Source organism: Hirundo rustica, chromosome 5, assembly GCF_015227805.2.
Source record: "Hirundo rustica isolate bHirRus1 chromosome 5, bHirRus1.pri.v3, whole genome shotgun sequence".
Classification (NCBI taxonomy): domain Eukaryota; kingdom Metazoa; phylum Chordata; class Aves; order Passeriformes; family Hirundinidae; genus Hirundo; species Hirundo rustica.
In genome coordinates this window covers 54,781,893-54,800,349 of record NC_053454.1, presented here as the reverse complement: position 1 = coordinate 54,800,349, position 18,457 = coordinate 54,781,893, and the positions used below count along the sequence as shown (strand labels likewise).

General features: G+C 42.8%; 1 protein-coding gene across 3 annotated transcripts in view; it reads left to right on the top strand.

Moving 5' to 3' along the window:
- Positions 1-18,457, top strand: part of ADGRL3 (adhesion G protein-coupled receptor L3) — a 479,174-nt gene that overhangs the window by 424,434 nt on the left and 36,283 nt on the right. For all 3 annotated transcript variants that reach the window (XM_058420608.1, XM_058420609.1, XM_058420610.1), the window contains 3 exons: positions 203-423; positions 7,195-7,261; positions 8,658-8,749. In XM_058420608.1, coding sequence (XP_058276591.1) covers positions 203-423; positions 7,195-7,261; positions 8,658-8,749 — 380 coding nt within the window. The remainder of the gene's footprint in view (positions 1-202; positions 424-7,194; positions 7,262-8,657; positions 8,750-18,457) is intronic.

The following is an 18,457-nucleotide window of genomic DNA, read 5'->3' as shown; positions in this document are numbered from 1 at the left end:
TAATACCGTTTATATATGCAAATGTGTGTCTATTTTAAAACAATTCATGCATGTTTTCCAAGTGAAAAAAGGCTGTTCCTTTGGAGATGGAAGATAAGAACACCCTCATTTTTATTAAGCCTCCAAGTAAGAGTACTCCTGACTCTTGCATTAATTAATCATGGTACAAACTCCTTCCTTTGCCTTTTCAATCCTCCTGCAGATTGCCTGTGCCGTCTTTGCTGCCCTCCTGCACTTCTTCTTCCTGGCAGCTTTCACCTGGATGTTCCTGGAGGGAGTGCAGCTCTACATCATGCTGGTGGAGGTTTTTGAGAGCGAGCACTCCCGGAGGAAGTATTTCTATTTGGTGGGGTACGGCATGCCTGCGCTGATTGTGGCCGTGTCGGCAGCGGTGGACTACCGGAGCTACGGCACGGACAAAGTGTGAGTGACCTTGGAATTGCTTGGCCCTGCTCAGCAGGGACGGGAGTGGGGGCAACAAATGGATGTGAGGAGCCCAGAGAGTTTGCTCAGGCAGAGCTCGGCCAGGAGGCACGCCTTGCCTTATCTCTGTGTTTCTGGCAGGACAAATTCCCCACTCTGAAATTATTTGCAAAGGTATTTTCCAGGGAAGTCAGTCAAGAAAAAATTTGTCACATCATTGCATAACGTCAGCAGAGGTGACTGTCCCAAGTCTCAGTTTGGTACTATATCAGCAATATCCTCCTTCTCTAACCAAAGAGTATTTCTTATTTGGATGAAGATATTGCATTCTTCCTCTTTTTTTTTTTAAACCATTCTATCAAATTAACAGAGCCTGCAAGCAAAATAAGTGGTGACTGTGGAGCGCATTAGGCTCTTTGCAAATCAGAACAGCTATATCATTCATCTTTATGAACATTCTTAAGTGTTTTCAACATTGCTGAAGCGGGTATGAAGGCACAAGTTAGATCATCATGCAACACCATCTAATGGAAAGCAGGGAAAGATTGAGCCTTTGATTCTCTTTGCCATCTTTGCTACAATAGAATTAACCATGTGTTTTTATTGACCTTTTTTTCCTTTCCCTTGTCAGTCTGCCTTTCCAGTCTCCCTTTAACTGAGTTAAGGGCTAAATATGAAGGCATATATAGCAGTGAGCCAGTGGTGGTTCTGAAGTTCTTTTTTAGCATAGATCGTCAGGCCATGGCAGCATTTGAACTCCAAAAAATCTTGCAGATTTTTTGCCTGAAACCTTATTGGGATATAAGAACCTTTATTTCTTGAAAAAGCAGATCTGTAGAGCAGTGGAGCTGCTCATGATCCATTACCATGCCAGCAGGCAGGCTTGGATCCCAGATGGATATTTGTGTTGTGTTCCTCCCATGAGTAGGAGAGCAGGGACCTGAATTTGTATGAGTGTCACGCGTTGTGGAAAGGAAAGGAAATGGCCCACACAGATAAGGGTAGGAGGGTGTAAGTTTTTGAGGATCTCTACCAATTCATCCAAAGTAGTTTGACTGACTTTTACAGGCCTAGAGGGCAAAGAATAAGTAACACAACAGCTGATTGCCATTTTTGAAGATTTTCCATCAGTTGCCACCTGCTTCCTGCCCCAACAGGCTCTTCTATTCACTCCCCCTCTTGAGCATTATATAAGCACCTATTGAATCAGGTACGGAAACAGTTTGTCTTGTACCTTTGGACAAATTTATTCTTAACTGTGGTGTTTCTGTGGAGGAGATATCCCTTCACAGTGGCCTACATCAGGCACGTTGAGCCTCAAACATATTCCAGCTGTCTGGAAAGTCAGTTCCTGCATACCTGCCATTGCTGGAGCACTGTCCTACCTGTCCAGTTCTCAGTGTAGTATTCTGTGGCTGCTTTCCACACTGTTCACCCTTTGGCTTTTGCAAACAGACCTTGGGTGCCCAAATGTTTCCATGGAATGGAACACAGAGGGAGAAAGTTTGGCTGAAATTCACTGAAGGCGAACACTTCGCTATCTTGGCATTGAAGAGGCAGCAGTCCTGTGTGTGTGCCAATAAAATATGTCTCTCTCCCCACAGCACAAAATGGTATTTCTAATGATTAAACATGTATATATAATATTTTGCAAATAAATATTTACAGAGATTTGCAAATCTAAAATATTTATTTATAATTTTTAATTCCAGAATGCACAATTTTATCACGTTCTCATAGAAGTAAATAAAAACCATACAATATGTTTTGTATAACTATCATGCTCCATCTGGTTGATGGATGATGATGTATTTTTCAGTGTAATGTTATTAGAAGGGTAGAACTGATTAGAATTTGTAGTCAACTATATGCCAGGCATACATAATTTGATTGCAAGAAGTTACTTGGTTTTGCCAGGTTTTGTAAAACATCCTCTGGAATATATTACTTGCCTCCCTCCATTATTTACTGCATTTGTTTAAGGAGGACTCATGGAGCTGTTAGTGTTATTTGTTTTTTGCCTGGCATTTGGTGCCACCATTCATACATCTCAGAATGATTTGCCTAAACATGCAGTGTAGGGTTTTCTTGATTTCATTTTCCTTTCTAAATCCAGCCCTCCTGTAAGACATGCCCAGATTACATAGCCAGGAGCAGGCAGTCATTCCTCCCTCTGTTGCTTTACTCATCACTTGCTGCTTGTCATTTTCCAGCGTGTCCCGTGTCCTAGTATTCATATGGGCATTTTGGAGTAGCTGCTTTGTAAAGATACTCTTACACACTTAATTATTTCAAGGATAGGGATTGATCCTTTTCCTACTTTTGTTTGTTTGTTTGTTTTATAACAGTTCAAACCCCTTATATTATGAGATTAATTTGCTTTTATGACTAAGCAGCAGCATAGTGATTCCTTTAAAAGATCATCCCGTTCAGGCTAGCTCAACTGTGCTTGGTCCTTTTCCTCAGATATATCAGAAATGTTGCATCTCACTTTATTCTGATTGTAACCTCTAAAGTAGAGATGAAAAGCAGGAAGCCTCACTGCTGACAGTGTGGTTCCCCCACATTTCCAAAGAGATTCTGGCAATGCTGTCATGAACTTCCAAGTGACCATTTCTTACAGGCCATGTCTTCAGCTGCTGGATCTTAAATGGCCACAGCTCAAGTTTTGCTGCAAAAAAGAAGATAATGGGATTGCACTTAAAAAAAAATAAATTAAAAAGATACATTGTTTGCCTTATCCTGTGTGTTAAATGGACCTGATGGATATGATGTCAGGGGTCATGGTGGGCAACACTACAAAATGCAAAGAAAATAGTATCAAAAATAGTATTTGCATTTGTAGTTAGAGTATGAAAATAACTTGAATCTTAAATTCAGTAAAAGCTCAATTACGGCTTTTGCAGCCTTTGAGAGGACTCATGCTAGAAGCAGGCCATCCCAAATGAGCAGCAAGAAGCTATTCCATATTTCCATACTTTCCTGGGTTTCATATCAAAGCCTCTTACAAATTGCAGAGGAAAGCAGCCACGCTTTGAGTGGTTCAATATATTTTAGAAAATGCACTTGTAGGTATATTCATCCACTGGTGATCAAATCCATCATGGCAGGGATCTCTCTTTTGTTTCTCCCCCCCTTCTTCCCCCCTTTTGGAATGCTATAAAGCAGGGTATACACGGTAAGCAATCCAGCTGTCAGAAAACAAAATGAAAGCCCTGTGTATGTACACAGCCTCCGAGTCCATCAGCCAGGCGCCGACATTTCATGCATGTAAATGCTGCTCAGAAAATAGCTTCTAACAATGTGGTCTGTCTTGGGTGGCTCCACTGAGCTTGTTTTATTTGCAGTGCTGCTGCCAGTATTTGGAAGAGGAAGTGTGAGCTATGTGGATGCTGAACTCCATTAAGCAGAACCTGTATTGCACCCTTGAAAGGCATGTCTGGTGCAAAAGATCCCATTACTGCACCCTGACAAGGAGGCTGTACAGCCACATGAAACAAACCACTGAGCTCCCATGGACAACATGATATGTTTAGGGCTCTTCAGATTTTATGGTCCAATGGCAGCTAATGATTGTTTATTGGTTATATTTAATGCACACCAGGGATAGTTTAGTATTTGATTTCTCTTCATGCAGAAAATAGAGTAAACTCTTTGTAGTCTTTATTATTTGGGCAAAGCTTTAGGTGAATATTGCGAGTTGCCACTGTGGAAAAAGAGAAAATTAAGGAGTAGAGGAGGGCAGTGCCACGGACCTTGTCACAAGAACTGAATGCATTGGGGTGACTCCTAGAAGAAGCAGTGGGGTTTTGAGCAGTTCTCCCTACTTTCACACATTTCCTGACAATCCTTTGCCTTGCCCTGAAGGAGCTCGTTTGCTTAACGGCAGCGCAGCCTAAACTCGTAATGTGGTAAGTCCGTGCTCACAGCGCAGCTGCGTGTGGAGGGTCACAAGTAACTCGGCAGCCCAAGATTAGCAACTCTGGGAAGTGAGTTGCCTGATTGCTTCCTTGTTTTGAGGAGCTCGTTTATGCAGCTCATTGTGTGTGTGGGTTTTTGTCTTCTAAGGCAAGAAAAGCTCAGTGTGGTACTTGTCTGATTAGCAATTTACAGCTTCACAACGCAATTGGCAGGATGTCTGTGTTTTGATGTTTTGGTCTTAATTTGCATTTTTAATGAAGTATGACTTAAACAAGTTCAAAGTTTCATCTCTTCCTGATGACCACCAAAAACCTCAGCGTTTTTTTTAAGACCCCCAAGACTGAGCATCATACATGGTTTCATAGAAAGGCGAATTTTCTATTCAGACAAATAAAAAATTACATTGCATTCTTTGAAGTGTGCAAAGGGGCCTGAAAAAAGCCTTCTCTGTTTTTCACAAGCTATGCTCCAGCTTAGGTGAAGCTGTCTCTCCTAGGGCTCCTTTTGCTCCATGCCTGGCCCCCACTTATCCTGATGGCAAGCCCTGGTTCCTCTGCTGTTTCTCTTCCACAGCATCCATCTCTTGCCATTCAGTTGCTTTTTGCAACTGAAGAGACGGATATTTTAGGGGAGTGGAGTGGAAAATTTCATTCTTTTTGCTGTCTGAAAAAGGAACCAGTTGCTTTGCTCTTTTTTGCTGAGCCTGGCACAGCTTTTTGCTCATTCTGTATTTCAGCTTTCCCTGGTTTTCCCCATGTCCCAATCTATATGTATTCAAAACCAGCTGCACCAGATGTGAATGTAGGGCGGTCACCGTGCTTCAAGAAGTAAAGAGAGGGTTTATGTGTTTCCTCTTCCCCAGACTTTCCAAGAGCCAGGTCACTCTTTATGCTGAAGGAAAACCAAGTTGATGGCGACTAAAATACCATCTTCCCAACTCCTGGGCAGCAGGGGCTGGGGGTTGTTTTGCATGTTAAACTGTCAAAAAGAAAAAAAGTTCAAAATATTTTCATTAAAAAAAAATAAAGCCCCCACAACCCTCTGAGTCCTCTCCCACACACCAGCACTCATTATCTGTAGAAAAAAGTGATGGGGCTGCACATTCTGTGATTTATATGCAGCAGCTGAGGCATAAGCACTAGTTACTCATTTTTCCTGGGGGGATGGGGTAGGTATAAAGTCTGAAATGCCGTGTAAATACGTGAGCTGCTGCTATGCGGACATCCTTGTTTAGGAATGGGGGGGCACTTTTTACAGGGACTTCATTATCCTTGAAACCTCTGTTCCTTTTTCAAATCTAGTTGCAGTTGGGCGACATTTCAGATGTTATTATGGGTTTTACACAGATGTCATGATCACATAAACCTTTTCCTATAGGGAATCAGTCTCAAGTAGTTTCGAGTCACTCATGTTGTTCCATTACCAGCTGCATCTAAATCACCTTGAACTTCAGCAGCCACGGAGGAAACGAGATTTCCCAGCAATCGCTCTGAAAGCCTCTGTTTGCCTCCTGCATTAAGATTTTGATGCTATCACATGAAGATTCCGGAGGAGCAGCTGCAGAGGCAGTTCAGGAATGGCAGTCACGGAAGTGACAGTATTTTAATTTGTGACAAATAACATTATGAGTGTATGTATATATATCAATACCTCTCCAGCGCTGATGAGACCTGAAATTTTTATGGTCAGGGAGGGAAGTGAGAAGTTTTCTCTGCATATTTGAATTTATTCATATTTTGGCTTCTCCGAGTCACAGAGGTTCAGGGCATGTTTTATTCTCTCGTCAGGCATCTCCTGCTGATCATCTCCCATGGGGCTGCTGGCACAGACCTTTCTGCCTTTTGCAGAGTCCATTGGAAGGGAAAAAAAATTAGGCACATACACTAGAGCTGTCATTTATGAAAACTGCTATCTCCACCACCATGATAAATTCATATATACAGTTCCTGTCACTTGCCTAATCATGAAATTGCATCGGATGTTTAGTATAAGAGTGGTTTTATGCTTTCTCAGTCCTTTGTGTATAAACGGAACTGTGATTTGCAGCATTGCAAAGACGATGAGATATTGTTTTAAACATCGTGTGAAACTTTCTTGGAATTTACATTCGTCTGTCTTGTACCAAGTCACTTCCATTTTATCTTCCTGTCGCCTGGAATGAACTAGGAATGGAAATGTAATTTCCCAGGGGCCTTAAAAAATGTGGGGAGTATTAAATGCAGTTGAAATTAAGCGATTAATAATTTAGTTTTAGGCCATGAATCAACTTCTTGATAGCGCAGACCATATGCAACCCTGGAAACATTAGTGGAAACAAAACACTGGGGAGGTTCAGAGAAATAAAACTCTTTAAAGGAGAAGTTGCTGAACCTAATTAAACCTCAGCCTTCTGTTATCCAATTCATGCTTCCTATTTACACCAAAGTTTTTCTGATGTACTTGCTGGAGAAATGTCATCTCGCTTGACAGCTGACAGACAGCTTGCATTGCATCAGAGCTGGGGAGCAGAGAGGAGCACAGAGCAAAGAAGCTCTGTGGATGTTCCTCAGACCCCTTCCTTAAAAAAAGCCACAGTCTAAGGAGTTTTTCCGACAGATGCAGAGAGCCTTAGCAAATAGGCCTTGTGCCATTTTCTCCCTGCTTCCTCCAGAGGTAATTATCTTACTCCATCAATAGCGCTGTCAGAAATTGGGCACATAATTCAGCATTTAAATGAACAAGCAATGTAATATTTCCTGTCTCCCACCGGCGTGTTTTGCAGCTCACATTCTTCTCTGTCACTGGCTCACTCTTGATGTATGTCCTGGGTGCAGTCCTTGAATGCCTTCTTTCCCCTGTGTTTCATTACAGATGTTGGCTCCGACTTGACACCTACTTCATTTGGAGCTTTATAGGACCGGCGACCTTGATAATTATGGTAAGAACTCCTAATTAACTACTCCATCTCTCAGGTCAAGAAATAAAACTTTTGCTGTCCCTTTTCTCTTTATCTTTAATTTACACAGATTAATTTGAGGAAGGCATGTTCTTCTTTGACCCCACCTGGCACAGCAATTAGGCCCTCATTATGAGAGGCTCTTGGCATTGCAAAATACTTGATCAAAATGGACCAGGGAGCTTCAGAACAGGCACTTGCAGAGTTTGGTCTATACCACTGGACATTTAGAAGTGCCAAATTGTTTTTATGCCTCACTACTTACACCCTTTTTGAATTCCAGAGTGAAGTTTTGCATTGATAATGAAAAATTTTTAAATAAATAAATAAATGGAAATCTGGGAGCAGGGCAGGATGGGATGAAAGAAAGTCCAAACTGGAAAAGAAGTTTGATGAGGGTTTTTCCTAACCAGCAGAAGTTGAAACTTGTGTGACTTCATGTTTAGCACATTGCCAGCATATCAGCTAACACAGCAACAAGGTAGAGAACCCAACTTTAGAGACAGCTGGAGTTTTTCTTAAACTTTAATCACTACAATATGGCTTAAATAAACCATCCTTTGTTTTGACTAGACTACAGTTTGGCTAGCATAGAAAACCAGGCACTCTCACTTCAATGCAGACATTGTCTCTGCTTCTGCCTCTCCTGCAACTTGGGAGCCATTTCAGCAGTCTTCCACATCAGGAAGGGGCCCATGCCACAAACTACAACTCTTGGTTTTGTTATTTTTTTTCCCTTAAGCAATTCATTCATAAAAAGGTATCTTCTCTTTTTGATTATGTCTCAAATCCTAGACTGGGCTTTTGGGAAGCTCCTTTCCAGGAATTGGCTGCCTTGGCATGGAAACATCTTTTACAGAACATATCAAACCCTTTTTTCTTTTTGCTTTTCAACTTTGTATTGTGCTAAGCATCAGTTGTGATTTCCCTATCCATCTGCCCCGTTACAATGGGTTTAAAAGGTGTATTCACAGAAAAAGATGCTTTTATGCTTCATTACAATGAGCCTGGCTAAGTAAGATGCTTGGAGTGACTTTTCACAACTGTACACCTCTCAGACACAGGAAAGCCCTTGCAGCAAGTATTTTTAATTTTCCATAATGCAGTTTGAAGCACTACAGTTGAGGTTAGAACCAGCCTTGTATCAGCAGTGCCACAGCTCTGGTAAGGCTGTGGCATCACCAGTCCTGTAATCTACAGGCCAGGTCAGCTTATAAAATGCTTAGAAATTTTCTGTGATTCAGTCACTATAAAGCTGTACTGTGAGCTAATTTCCTACAGTAAGCCATCTGTTACAGAGAAGGAGTTGACTTTCTCCCCATCACATTGTGCTGTGTCACATAATATTTTTTTTTTTTTTCTCCCCCCTCCATTGCAGCTTAATGTCATCTTCCTTGGGATTGCTCTCTATAAAATGTTTCATCATACTGCCATACTGAAACCAGAATCTGGATGTCTTGACAATATCAAGTAAGTGGTTTTTATCTGCCTGTTTCTGTCTTTTGCTGTTTATTCCCTCATTCCTCTGAGGAGCGAAACAGGGGAACCAGCTCTGCCAGCAGCAGTACCAGGGATAATATCTTGGGCTATGGCACTGCAGAGTGGTTTCAAAAAGATGCCAAGTGGCTGATGATGAAGCACTATACTGGGATTTGGCTGCCATTGTTGGCATTTTCCATTCAATGTTGCATGAAGGAGGCAAAGCTACATTTTCTGTCCTTGAAGCAGGTAACCTTCTAGTCTATGTAAAGGAAAATGTGCCCAATAATTACCAGTTAATTATTGCAGTCTCTGCAGGGAAGGTGTTGAAACTGTTGATTATTACTACTTCTGTGTGCTCTGAGGGCGGCTGCCTTACTTGTTTGCTGTTTGTTTTGGCCCCTGACAGATTCCATGACCCAAATTCTCCCCCAGAGCCTGATTGCTTTCAGCAAAGTTATTGAGGATTTACCTGGGGGTGCCCACATCAGCGGGTGGATGTGCTTGCCAGCCAAAGCATGTTTTGTTTGCCCTTGTACCGGGTTAACATCTGAGCCTGGGCATCTTACTGTCTAGCAAGCTGCTTCATTATATTGCTAGAGTATTAGTCTCTGTCAGTGCCTGTTTATTCAACTACCTCTGGCTTTAATTACTCTCTTCAAAAACACAAGCGAGATTTCAGGTGCAGCGCATGATAAGATTAGGAGCCTGCTAATTAATAAAACCATCTAATGAGCTTCAGGAGGAGGGAATTGTTGGGAGTCAGCGCTTTACTGCTCACCCAGGAAAGGAGAGCATGGTGCAGCACGGCTTGAAGTGGGTTCTCCTCTCTCTTTCGTGGCAGGAAAGGGAGAAGAGGCGTAAGGGGAGCTTGTTAGAAGGTGTCTGAATTGTGCAGTTGCGAGGCAGCTCTCATCAAGGCTGTTGTTCTCACTGCTGAGCCGCTCTTGCAGATAACAGCTTTCATTTGAACCAGGTCAGGGCCCCCCCAGAAACTTTCTCCGCAGGCACAGCTTGCGGTGCCACTGGTGCGCCACGACCTGGCGTGGTCCTTTGGGTGATGTTTTAGTTTCTTGGGTGCAGCTTCTCCCTCGAGGGTTGGGAGGAAAGGGAACTGGGGTCTGCACAAATGCAGGAGATCTCACTGAGCTCAGAAACCCTCAGAGCCCTCATTCGCCCAGGTTGTGGGGAGTCTGCTCTGCAGGGAGACTCAATTTCTCATGCCATCCCTCTGCTATATAGTGAAATTGGAGGAGCAATCCCTCCTGGATGTCCAGGTTTGATCCCAGAAAGATAGTCCGTCATTTGGTCTTGGATGAGGCATGAAAGGCGTGGCACATTTAATAACATTTATCAGTATGGCTACTTGTCATGCATTAGTGCTATGGAATTGCTTGCTGAGAACAGTCTCTCTAAGGTTGCCCACACAAAAATCATCTTACATTATGACATTTAAATTAAAAACTGGGAAGAAAAAACAACAAAACCCTTATAATTAAAGCAGAAATAATAAATGCCTATTGAATAATCTTCTTGAGCTAATCTCTAGTATCTTTGTTTAAAATGCCAGGAAATTTATACAACCAGTTGCATCAATTATAATGTCATTGTAAAATATTTTATAGGTTCTTTGGCAGATAAGTGTCTATTCCTGATTTGACTTCATTAAAACGTTTTGAAAACACAAGCAATTAAAATACTTTAAAGTATGCTGCTGATACTCTTCCAAATGTGCTGCTTCATTACAAATTACTTTTTATGCTTGAGAAAATAAGAGCAACATAACATAAACTCGGGAAGATGCCAGGCTCACCCTAGGAAGTTTATCAAACCAAGCATTTCAGAACAGACTTGATTGTAATCTGAATACCTAAGCAGGACATCATTAAGTCTCTAAATTCAAGACATGTGTTGTCTCACTATTGGATGTGCTTGAGTTAGGAGGAGGTGCAGATTTGTAGCAGAGAGGGGAATTCACCTTGGAGGGAGGTTTCCTAGGGAAGCGAGGGGCTTGCAATCTCTAGAAAATTACGCAGTAAGATCATAGTTGTCTTCTAGATACAATCGTAGTTTGTTCCAGGTAAGATCGTGGTCTTCCTGCGCAGTCATTGGTTCTAAGTTAGATGCAAAACATGGATGTGTTACAGCATCCATGGAATAAAAAGCCACAGAACAGGTTATTTTGCAGGGGACCACAAAGATCCTTTCTGAGTTTCCTTCCGTGGGTCTACAGGGTTAGTGAAAAGGCACCCAGGTCCCAGAGCCTTGCATCTTGTTGTGTCAGTTTATATTTAATAAAACAAACCGAACCAAGGGCCTGCATTGGAGGGCCCCTTGCTGCCATCTGCATGTGACAGCTTTACAGCACATGGAGAGCTGAATGAGAGTTTGTTCTCCCAGCTCATTTCCTAGCATTGCTCTGTGTTAGGCTGTGGTGAAGCTCTCGCAACATAAATCCTGAGCCTATTTAACAACAGCAAAATACTTGATTCCCTGTGGCAACGTAAAAATAAAGGCCATAAAATATTTTAATAGGCTGTTAATAAGCGCCCCTGCAATCTGGTCCTTGCCTATGTCACTTTAAAGGTTAGAAATACATTATGAAGTATAGAAAATAGAGAGCCAAATAACTCCACTTAAATTAATGAACTTGATAAGGGATCAGGTGTCACCTGGGATACCTTTAATTACTGCACCAACAGAAAAGCCATTCAAAGGGCAGTGCCTGAACCAGATGTTGTGTGGCTGATAGATTTGTAGGCACTGTGCAAAGTTATAAAAATAAACTTCCCTAACCTTCAGGAACAGTCCCTGGATTATTGTGCCAGCATGGGAGATTCTGACATTCCTGTGGTGGGGCACTGGTTACCCAGGGCTTACCCAGCAAGAGATTTGATGAGTACAGAGCTGGTTTATTATTGTCCTTGTTAACTTTTCTGGCTTAGCCCAGCACTTCCAGGAGGGAGGTAGGGTAACCAGATATCTGGGTCCTTCCCCCAGTGCCATTGGCATCCTTCCTATGACAGGTTGGTACTGAGCTGATTCAGTGGGTTGTGCCCACTGAGACAGCAAGATTCGTGCTCTAGTCCTGCTTTTGAGGCATGTAGCCAGGAAAAGATGTGAGCCTGTGTGTGTGGGATATGTTGTTCAGAGCTGCAAGAGTTTCTGTGCCTGCCACTGATGCCAGGAAGACATTGGCTTCCATTTCATGAGAGGTACCATCCTCAAAAGTAGCATGCTTTTACCTAGGCCCTTATGAAAAAGTTCTGTTTGATGTCTTCCTATTTACACAGAAATTTTAAGGATTCATCCAGAGTGGGGATCTCTTCTGCCCTTTAAAGGTCTCTTCAGTGTGAAGTGGCACAGACAAGAATGCACAAACAGCTGCCTCCTGGGTGGTGTATGGCAGATTCTTACCATGCTTCCCCAAACACAGGCTAGGAGGAGATTTTCCTTCCCAGCCTTTTACAATGGCTTTTTCTGGGTGCTTGAAGTCCACTGTGGCCATTGCTCTTCCGTCTGCGTGTGGCGTGTTGGCAAACACAGGTGGGCAGAGAGGAGTGTTGTTTAGTCCTTAGCTCTGCCCACATCACACATATTTCACTCCTGGCCCATCTGAGGGAGAAACTGGAATGCAAAGGGTGTACAAAAAGGCTCTTGAGCACAAACTAATTTACTGTCAACAAACGTACCCAGGAAGGCGTTGTTTTGGAAGATTGATTCCCCCAGCCCTTTCGAGCTTGCAGGGGAGGCACATCTTTCAAGCCAGGGACTACGTAAGCTTCTTGGTTGGCGAAAGCCTGCTGTGCTGCTTGCACCTGTAGCCTGTGGGGTGGAGACTGTAGGCATATCAGCACAGTATTGATGCAGATGGCTCCTCATGAGGATGTGTTACCAGCTGGAATTCTTTAGAGCAGCTGTGAGGCTGCTTTACCGGAGGTTGCTGCTGTGTGGAGAGATTTCTGGAGCCGAGCGGCTCAGAGTCTCTCCGTGCTTTTCCATTGTGCCGGGAAGATGTTAGACATGCAAAATGTCTCAGGCTGTCGTAGACGAGACTACACTGAATCTTTTTCATATTCCCATTCCTGTAGGAAACTTTATGTGACAACGGAAAATTCATTGTATGTGAATAGTCCGGCGCATTTCTTCCGTTTTCCATCCATCAACTCCTTTCCAGGTGGTTAGGTGTGTACTGTGACAGCTTGCACACGAGGTTTCCATCCAGCCCATGCCAGACGCTGCAGCACAACAAACTATCCACCTTTCCAGATGCTTAACCACCATTCTCTGTGCAAAACAGGGTTTCAGACAAAGCCCCTCCTCGAAGTGCCTTTGCCCTCTGTGGCAGTGCGGTGCTTGTTCTGCAGCCGTTTAAATACTGCTCATTCAAATCGTCGTGGTTATAGTGAAGGGAAAAAGAGAGGAGCTACACTGATGGTAATCCAGATGTGCTCTTGAGGAGATCTAGTCAAATCTGAGCTCTTGTCCTCACTGCAAGCTCTCATTGTGCACTGTGTGGGGTTCATTAGTTAACAACATGGAAAACTGTTGGGAAATTGGGAGGGAAGAGCAATCATTTAGCTCACAAAAGACAAGTCCTACAAGCGGATTAAGAGGGTTCATCAACAATGGCAAGCAGCTGCTGCACCTGAAGTTACAGTGGACTTTTCCAAATGGCTGGAGGGGAGAGGATCTCTCTCAGCAGAGACCACCATTTTCCTTACAGATCTAACCTTTCCTTTGAAGTTCCCACAGGCATCCCTCCCTTCTCTCCCAGGTGCTGCCTGGCTGTGGTTGAGTCTGTTAGCGTTTTCCCCAGGCTGGACCTGACTTCCTGACATTCTTCTGTGCCGTAGTATGTGGCAAGGAGATTTTATTTTGTTTAATTTGGAAGCGCAACACATCAGCTGTAGCTGCCAAGAGCAGTTACAGACCCACGAGAAAGAAGGCAAGAGGCAAAGGGCTTTGCCAGTTTGTTTCCCATTTTGTTCCATTTTATTATGTTATTGTTTTAGTCAGGATATAGCTTGGATTGTGCCTTAGGCCACCTGGATGCTCTTTAGAAAGCACAACATGTGGGGACCCTTTAAAGGGGAGTGTGTGAGGCTGTAGTCCTGGGTTTGTTGGAAAAACTCATTTAGTGCAGTAGAAACTCACCTGAAAGTCATCGTGGAAATTTAATTTTCTTTCCTTCAGACAGGGAGGCCCAGGATCTTAGCTGGGAGCATCTTTTGTTGCTAAAGAGGTGCTATTAATTAGGGTCCTTGAGACAGTTTAATCCTGGCATTAATCTCTGTAGTTCTGCTGCGATTTTCTTCCTCTTGCGGAAACCTGCTCCCATCCCATCTTCCACAATGAAAGAATAAGCACTACATCAAAACCATGAAATTCCCTAGAAAAACATGTATTTATTCTGAGCACACCAGAGATAATGTTTTTAGGCATTGTGTCTGGATTCACAAGAACACATGCTGAAATCCCATTAACGAGGATGAAGCAGAAATGTCCTGCATTGCAGCCTTCAGAAATCAATCCTCAGATGACCAAAAGGAGCCCTTCTCAGCTTTCTGGCTGCCATGGAAGTTTCAAATGGTCCATTGCTAAAGGCACACAGCCCTGATGTAATCACTAAACAAAAACGTATATGTTCTCTCAAGTCTGAGTGGAAACAAAACTCACACCGTACTCCTCTATTTTGTATTTTTTTTTTTCCATAGAAGTCTATTGCTCAAAGACTTGCAAGGAGTAAATCTAAGAATGCACAACTTAACAGCCAAAAGTAGGAGCCAAATGCAAAGATCTAACCTTGATTATTACTATATATAACCTTGCAAAGCCCAGTCTGGGCTCTTTCAGGGCGTCTGGCCCAGGTTGTGGGAAGTGAAGGATGGGGAGCACCAGGCATAAAACTGAGAAGCCCCTTTTGAAGATATGCATCTTTCAAAACTGTTGCCATAGCCTGCTCTCCCCATATGTTGTATGGGTGTAAGTGATTATCTGCTCTTTTTCGTGCTTCAACATATGTATTTTATTTAAAGAGACATGACTAATCCCAGCCCCCAGATTAGCTTGTTGTTTCAGTCCTGTGGGTTTGCTCAAGTCATAAAAAAAGTCCTGAGTTAGGTAGAAAATTGAAAACAAAGGTTAAATAGAACTTCCAAAAATCATCTGCAGAAATGTTTAAATTAAATCCTTGATTCAACACAGTGGTATTATGCTGGCAGGAGCAGAGGTTTACCAGTCTAGTTTTATTTACTCAGCTGATTGAAATGCAGAAAAAAGTAAACATCCTAGGTTTGGTGCAATGGGAAATGAGTTAGACCTCGGAAAATGCAAGCGCTTTTTTTTTTTTTTTTTTTTTGCCTTTGATATGAAGAGCTTACATTACCACTGAAGAACAACAATTTGTAGCAGGTATGCTTTTACTAATGGAAGATTAATTTGTGCTTTGTTCTAGCCATTTTGGATACAAAACAAAGTAGGAGACAATAATGATTATTCCAGCTTTTTCTATGGAGATTTAAGATCCTCTATTGATTTCCAGATCTTCTTTTTTTACTCATAAAATGCTACAACATGGAAATACTTTGTGATGACAAAGGGTCTGGAGCTGAATATTGCATTGGCTTCACCCAGGGGACTGGACTTGCAGAACAGCAACACTTTAATCCTTCATTACCTCTGAGTTTGTGGCTGCTTGTGAGTGCAGAGGGAGGACACGGTACCACGAAGGGGTCCAGCTCTTGGGAGCTTGCCCAGCACAGCATCTTGGTGCAAAAGGTCCATTTCTTTTATCTTCAGAGGTCTCAGATTTGTGGAGTAAAAGCTGAGAGTCTGGCAACATGAACGCTTCCTGTTAGGAGCAGCAGGCGTGGAGAGGGAGCTTTCATGCACCCGTGCCCTGACTGGACATTACCTATGACTTAAATAAAACAACAGTGCCTGTACAAGAGTGAGCTCTCCTTTAAGATTTTCATACAGCCCTACTAACAAAATAGAAAGATTAACTGAGTGGGCTGTTCAGGAAGAGGGTGTTGAAAAATCTCTCCTTCCCACCCAGCTGTGCTATATGCAGCATGTTTGGACTCCTCTGACTTTTGGGGACTGCAGGCTCAGAGCACAGCAGCTCCAGGGATGGCTTCTGGAAAGGAATCATCCACGGATTCCTGTTCCCAGGAGAGGATAATCTGATCCTAATGACCAAAAAGGCTCCCAAGCCAGTGTTTGGGTCTGGATAAACTTGGGTGAGACGTAAGTGTGTTTAAACAGTGTTTGGGACATGCAGACAGCACATTCTCACTCACCAAAAATCTTAACAGGAGTGTTTTGCAAGTATAACCAAATGATCTGGGTTTCCAAAGACCAGTGACTTTGGAAAATGTGGAGTAGCTTTTGCCTCCTTTGGAAAATCTCCCCCTCCACTGAGCTGGGCATTAGAAACTTCTTCCCTCATTTTCATTTTCCCGGAGCTCTGGCCATGATCTATGTTGTTGCATATGGCCTTTAGAGAGACTTCCATGTCTGCACAGCCTGATGGTCATAGAATCATAGATTTATAGAATATCTTGAAGAACATTGAAGTCCAGCTCCTGGTTCTACACAGGAGAACACCCAAAAGGCATTTTCCAAAGGCTTCTTGAGGTCTGTCAGGGTTGGTGCTGTGACCACTTCCCCTGGGGGGCCTGTTCCAGTGCCCAAACACCCTCTGGATAATGAACCTTTTTTTGATATCCAATCTGAACTTCCCCTGACATAATTTCTGGCCATTCTGTTGGGTCCTGCCACGGGTCACCACTGAGAAGAGATCAGTGTCTGCCTCTCCTCTTCCCCTCCTGAGGAAGCTGCAACTGCAGTTGTGAGGTCTCCCCTCAGCCTTCTCTTTATCAGGCTGAACAAGCCAGGAGTTGTCTCAGATCTCCCTGGATCCTGTGTAAGAAAGCGCCATGTTTTTTAGTCCCCTGGTTAACTCAGTGCTACTCCTATATAGCCTTCATCTGCATCTCTTCATGAACAAACTTCAACAGGCAGCCTAGAATAAGCCCAGAAAAACCACTCGGAGTTGGCACAAAATGAATTATTTACAAGCTTCCTACCAAGAAAAGGTATGGCACATTTATATTTTGCCCGAAGGCCAACTTTGTGAGCACCTCAGAGGCAGAAGCCCTGCCAGTACTGGAAAAACATCTGAGACCGCTTGCCTTTTTCCCCCAGAGATATTGATGGCAGCATCTGATTTCATTTGTTGCAATCTGCTGCTGTTCTGGTTTTTCACAGGAGGACTTGGTTGAGGTCTGATTGTTTTGGTTTGGGGTTTTGGTTGTTTACCCATGTTTTTTTGTGATGGTTGTGTTAATGCTGAATGGTGATTGTAAAGCACTAATCTTCCCACTGGCAGGTGTCGTCCTTTCTGAATCTAAAAAAAAAAAAAAAAAAATCAATCAGTGGTTATTGATTTGAGAGAGTGTCCTGGAAGATATTAAATACCTACAGTCTTTCTGTGAACCCATAAATCATGATTATTGTTTTAAAAGGCCATACATTTTAAGTACTTTGTCAGCAAGCCCTGCTGGTGCTGTTTGGATAATACAAACGTGTCTAAAGGCTTTGCTGGATCCATATAGTGTGGAAACAATTAGATATGTGGTTACACATCAGTGTGGCTTGAATAATTGTGCCATGCCTTTGCAAAGTTAGGAGGCAGGAAACAAACAGGGTAAGCAATTCTGAGGGTAATTAATTACTTACGGAAAATGAGATGAACTTAAGAGAATTGCTCTTTCCAATTGCAATAATTAAGGACAAGTCTGAGAAAGCAGGACATGACTTCCCTGGGTGAGTTGAGCGGGAAGGGATGATGCTTTGCCTTTGGCAGAAAAGTCTAGCCACAGGTTGCCCCAAATCATAGGCTTAGGCTTCACAAAGGGCCAAGGAAGGTTTGGCCTCATTTTTCTGAATAATATTTGCAGATCTATTGGTGGAAATCAAGAGTGGCTGTGACTTTCAGTGTATATAAAATTACCCTTATGCCCGCTGGTAGAGCCCCAACCTTTACAGATCTCCAAGGCATGTAAAAGCAGGAGTTTCTCCTGCAAATGAAGCTGCGGCAGGCTCACTGATCCCCGAGATGGTTACAGGTATCTTGAGGGGACTGGCCACCTACTGTCAAAGATAGTGCAGGAGCCAGAAGATGAGGCTGTAAATGATGACTTGGAAGGCTGTGTGATGAACACCAGCCGCCTAAGGAAGATTAGGAAGCCATTTGGCTTCACGCCATCAAGGTGGTAACTTTGTCACGAAATGCAAAGGCAAAATCCTTTAAGCACTCTTTTATTGCTTGCTATTGATTTTTCTTGCCATGAAGATGCTCCTTCACTAATTAACGATGAACCCGTTTGCTTTATGAGGGGAGTGCTGGACTTTCCAACTCCTTCATTAAATCAATTTTTTCTAATCCTTGAAATTAAAAAAAAAAAAAAAAAAAAAAAAAAAAAAAAAAAAAAAAAAAGAAAGAAAGCAAAACATCCCTACTACTTCATATCGGCAGGCAGTGAGGAGACACAATGGCACACTTTATTTTGTGTTTTCCTCCTGCTTGCCTGCAGGAAACATCTGCCTCTCTGCTTTATTTGCACCATGTTAAAATTAAATCCATGGGTCTTTCTGAATGCTTTTGAGGGGGCACATCATCCATCTGTTTTT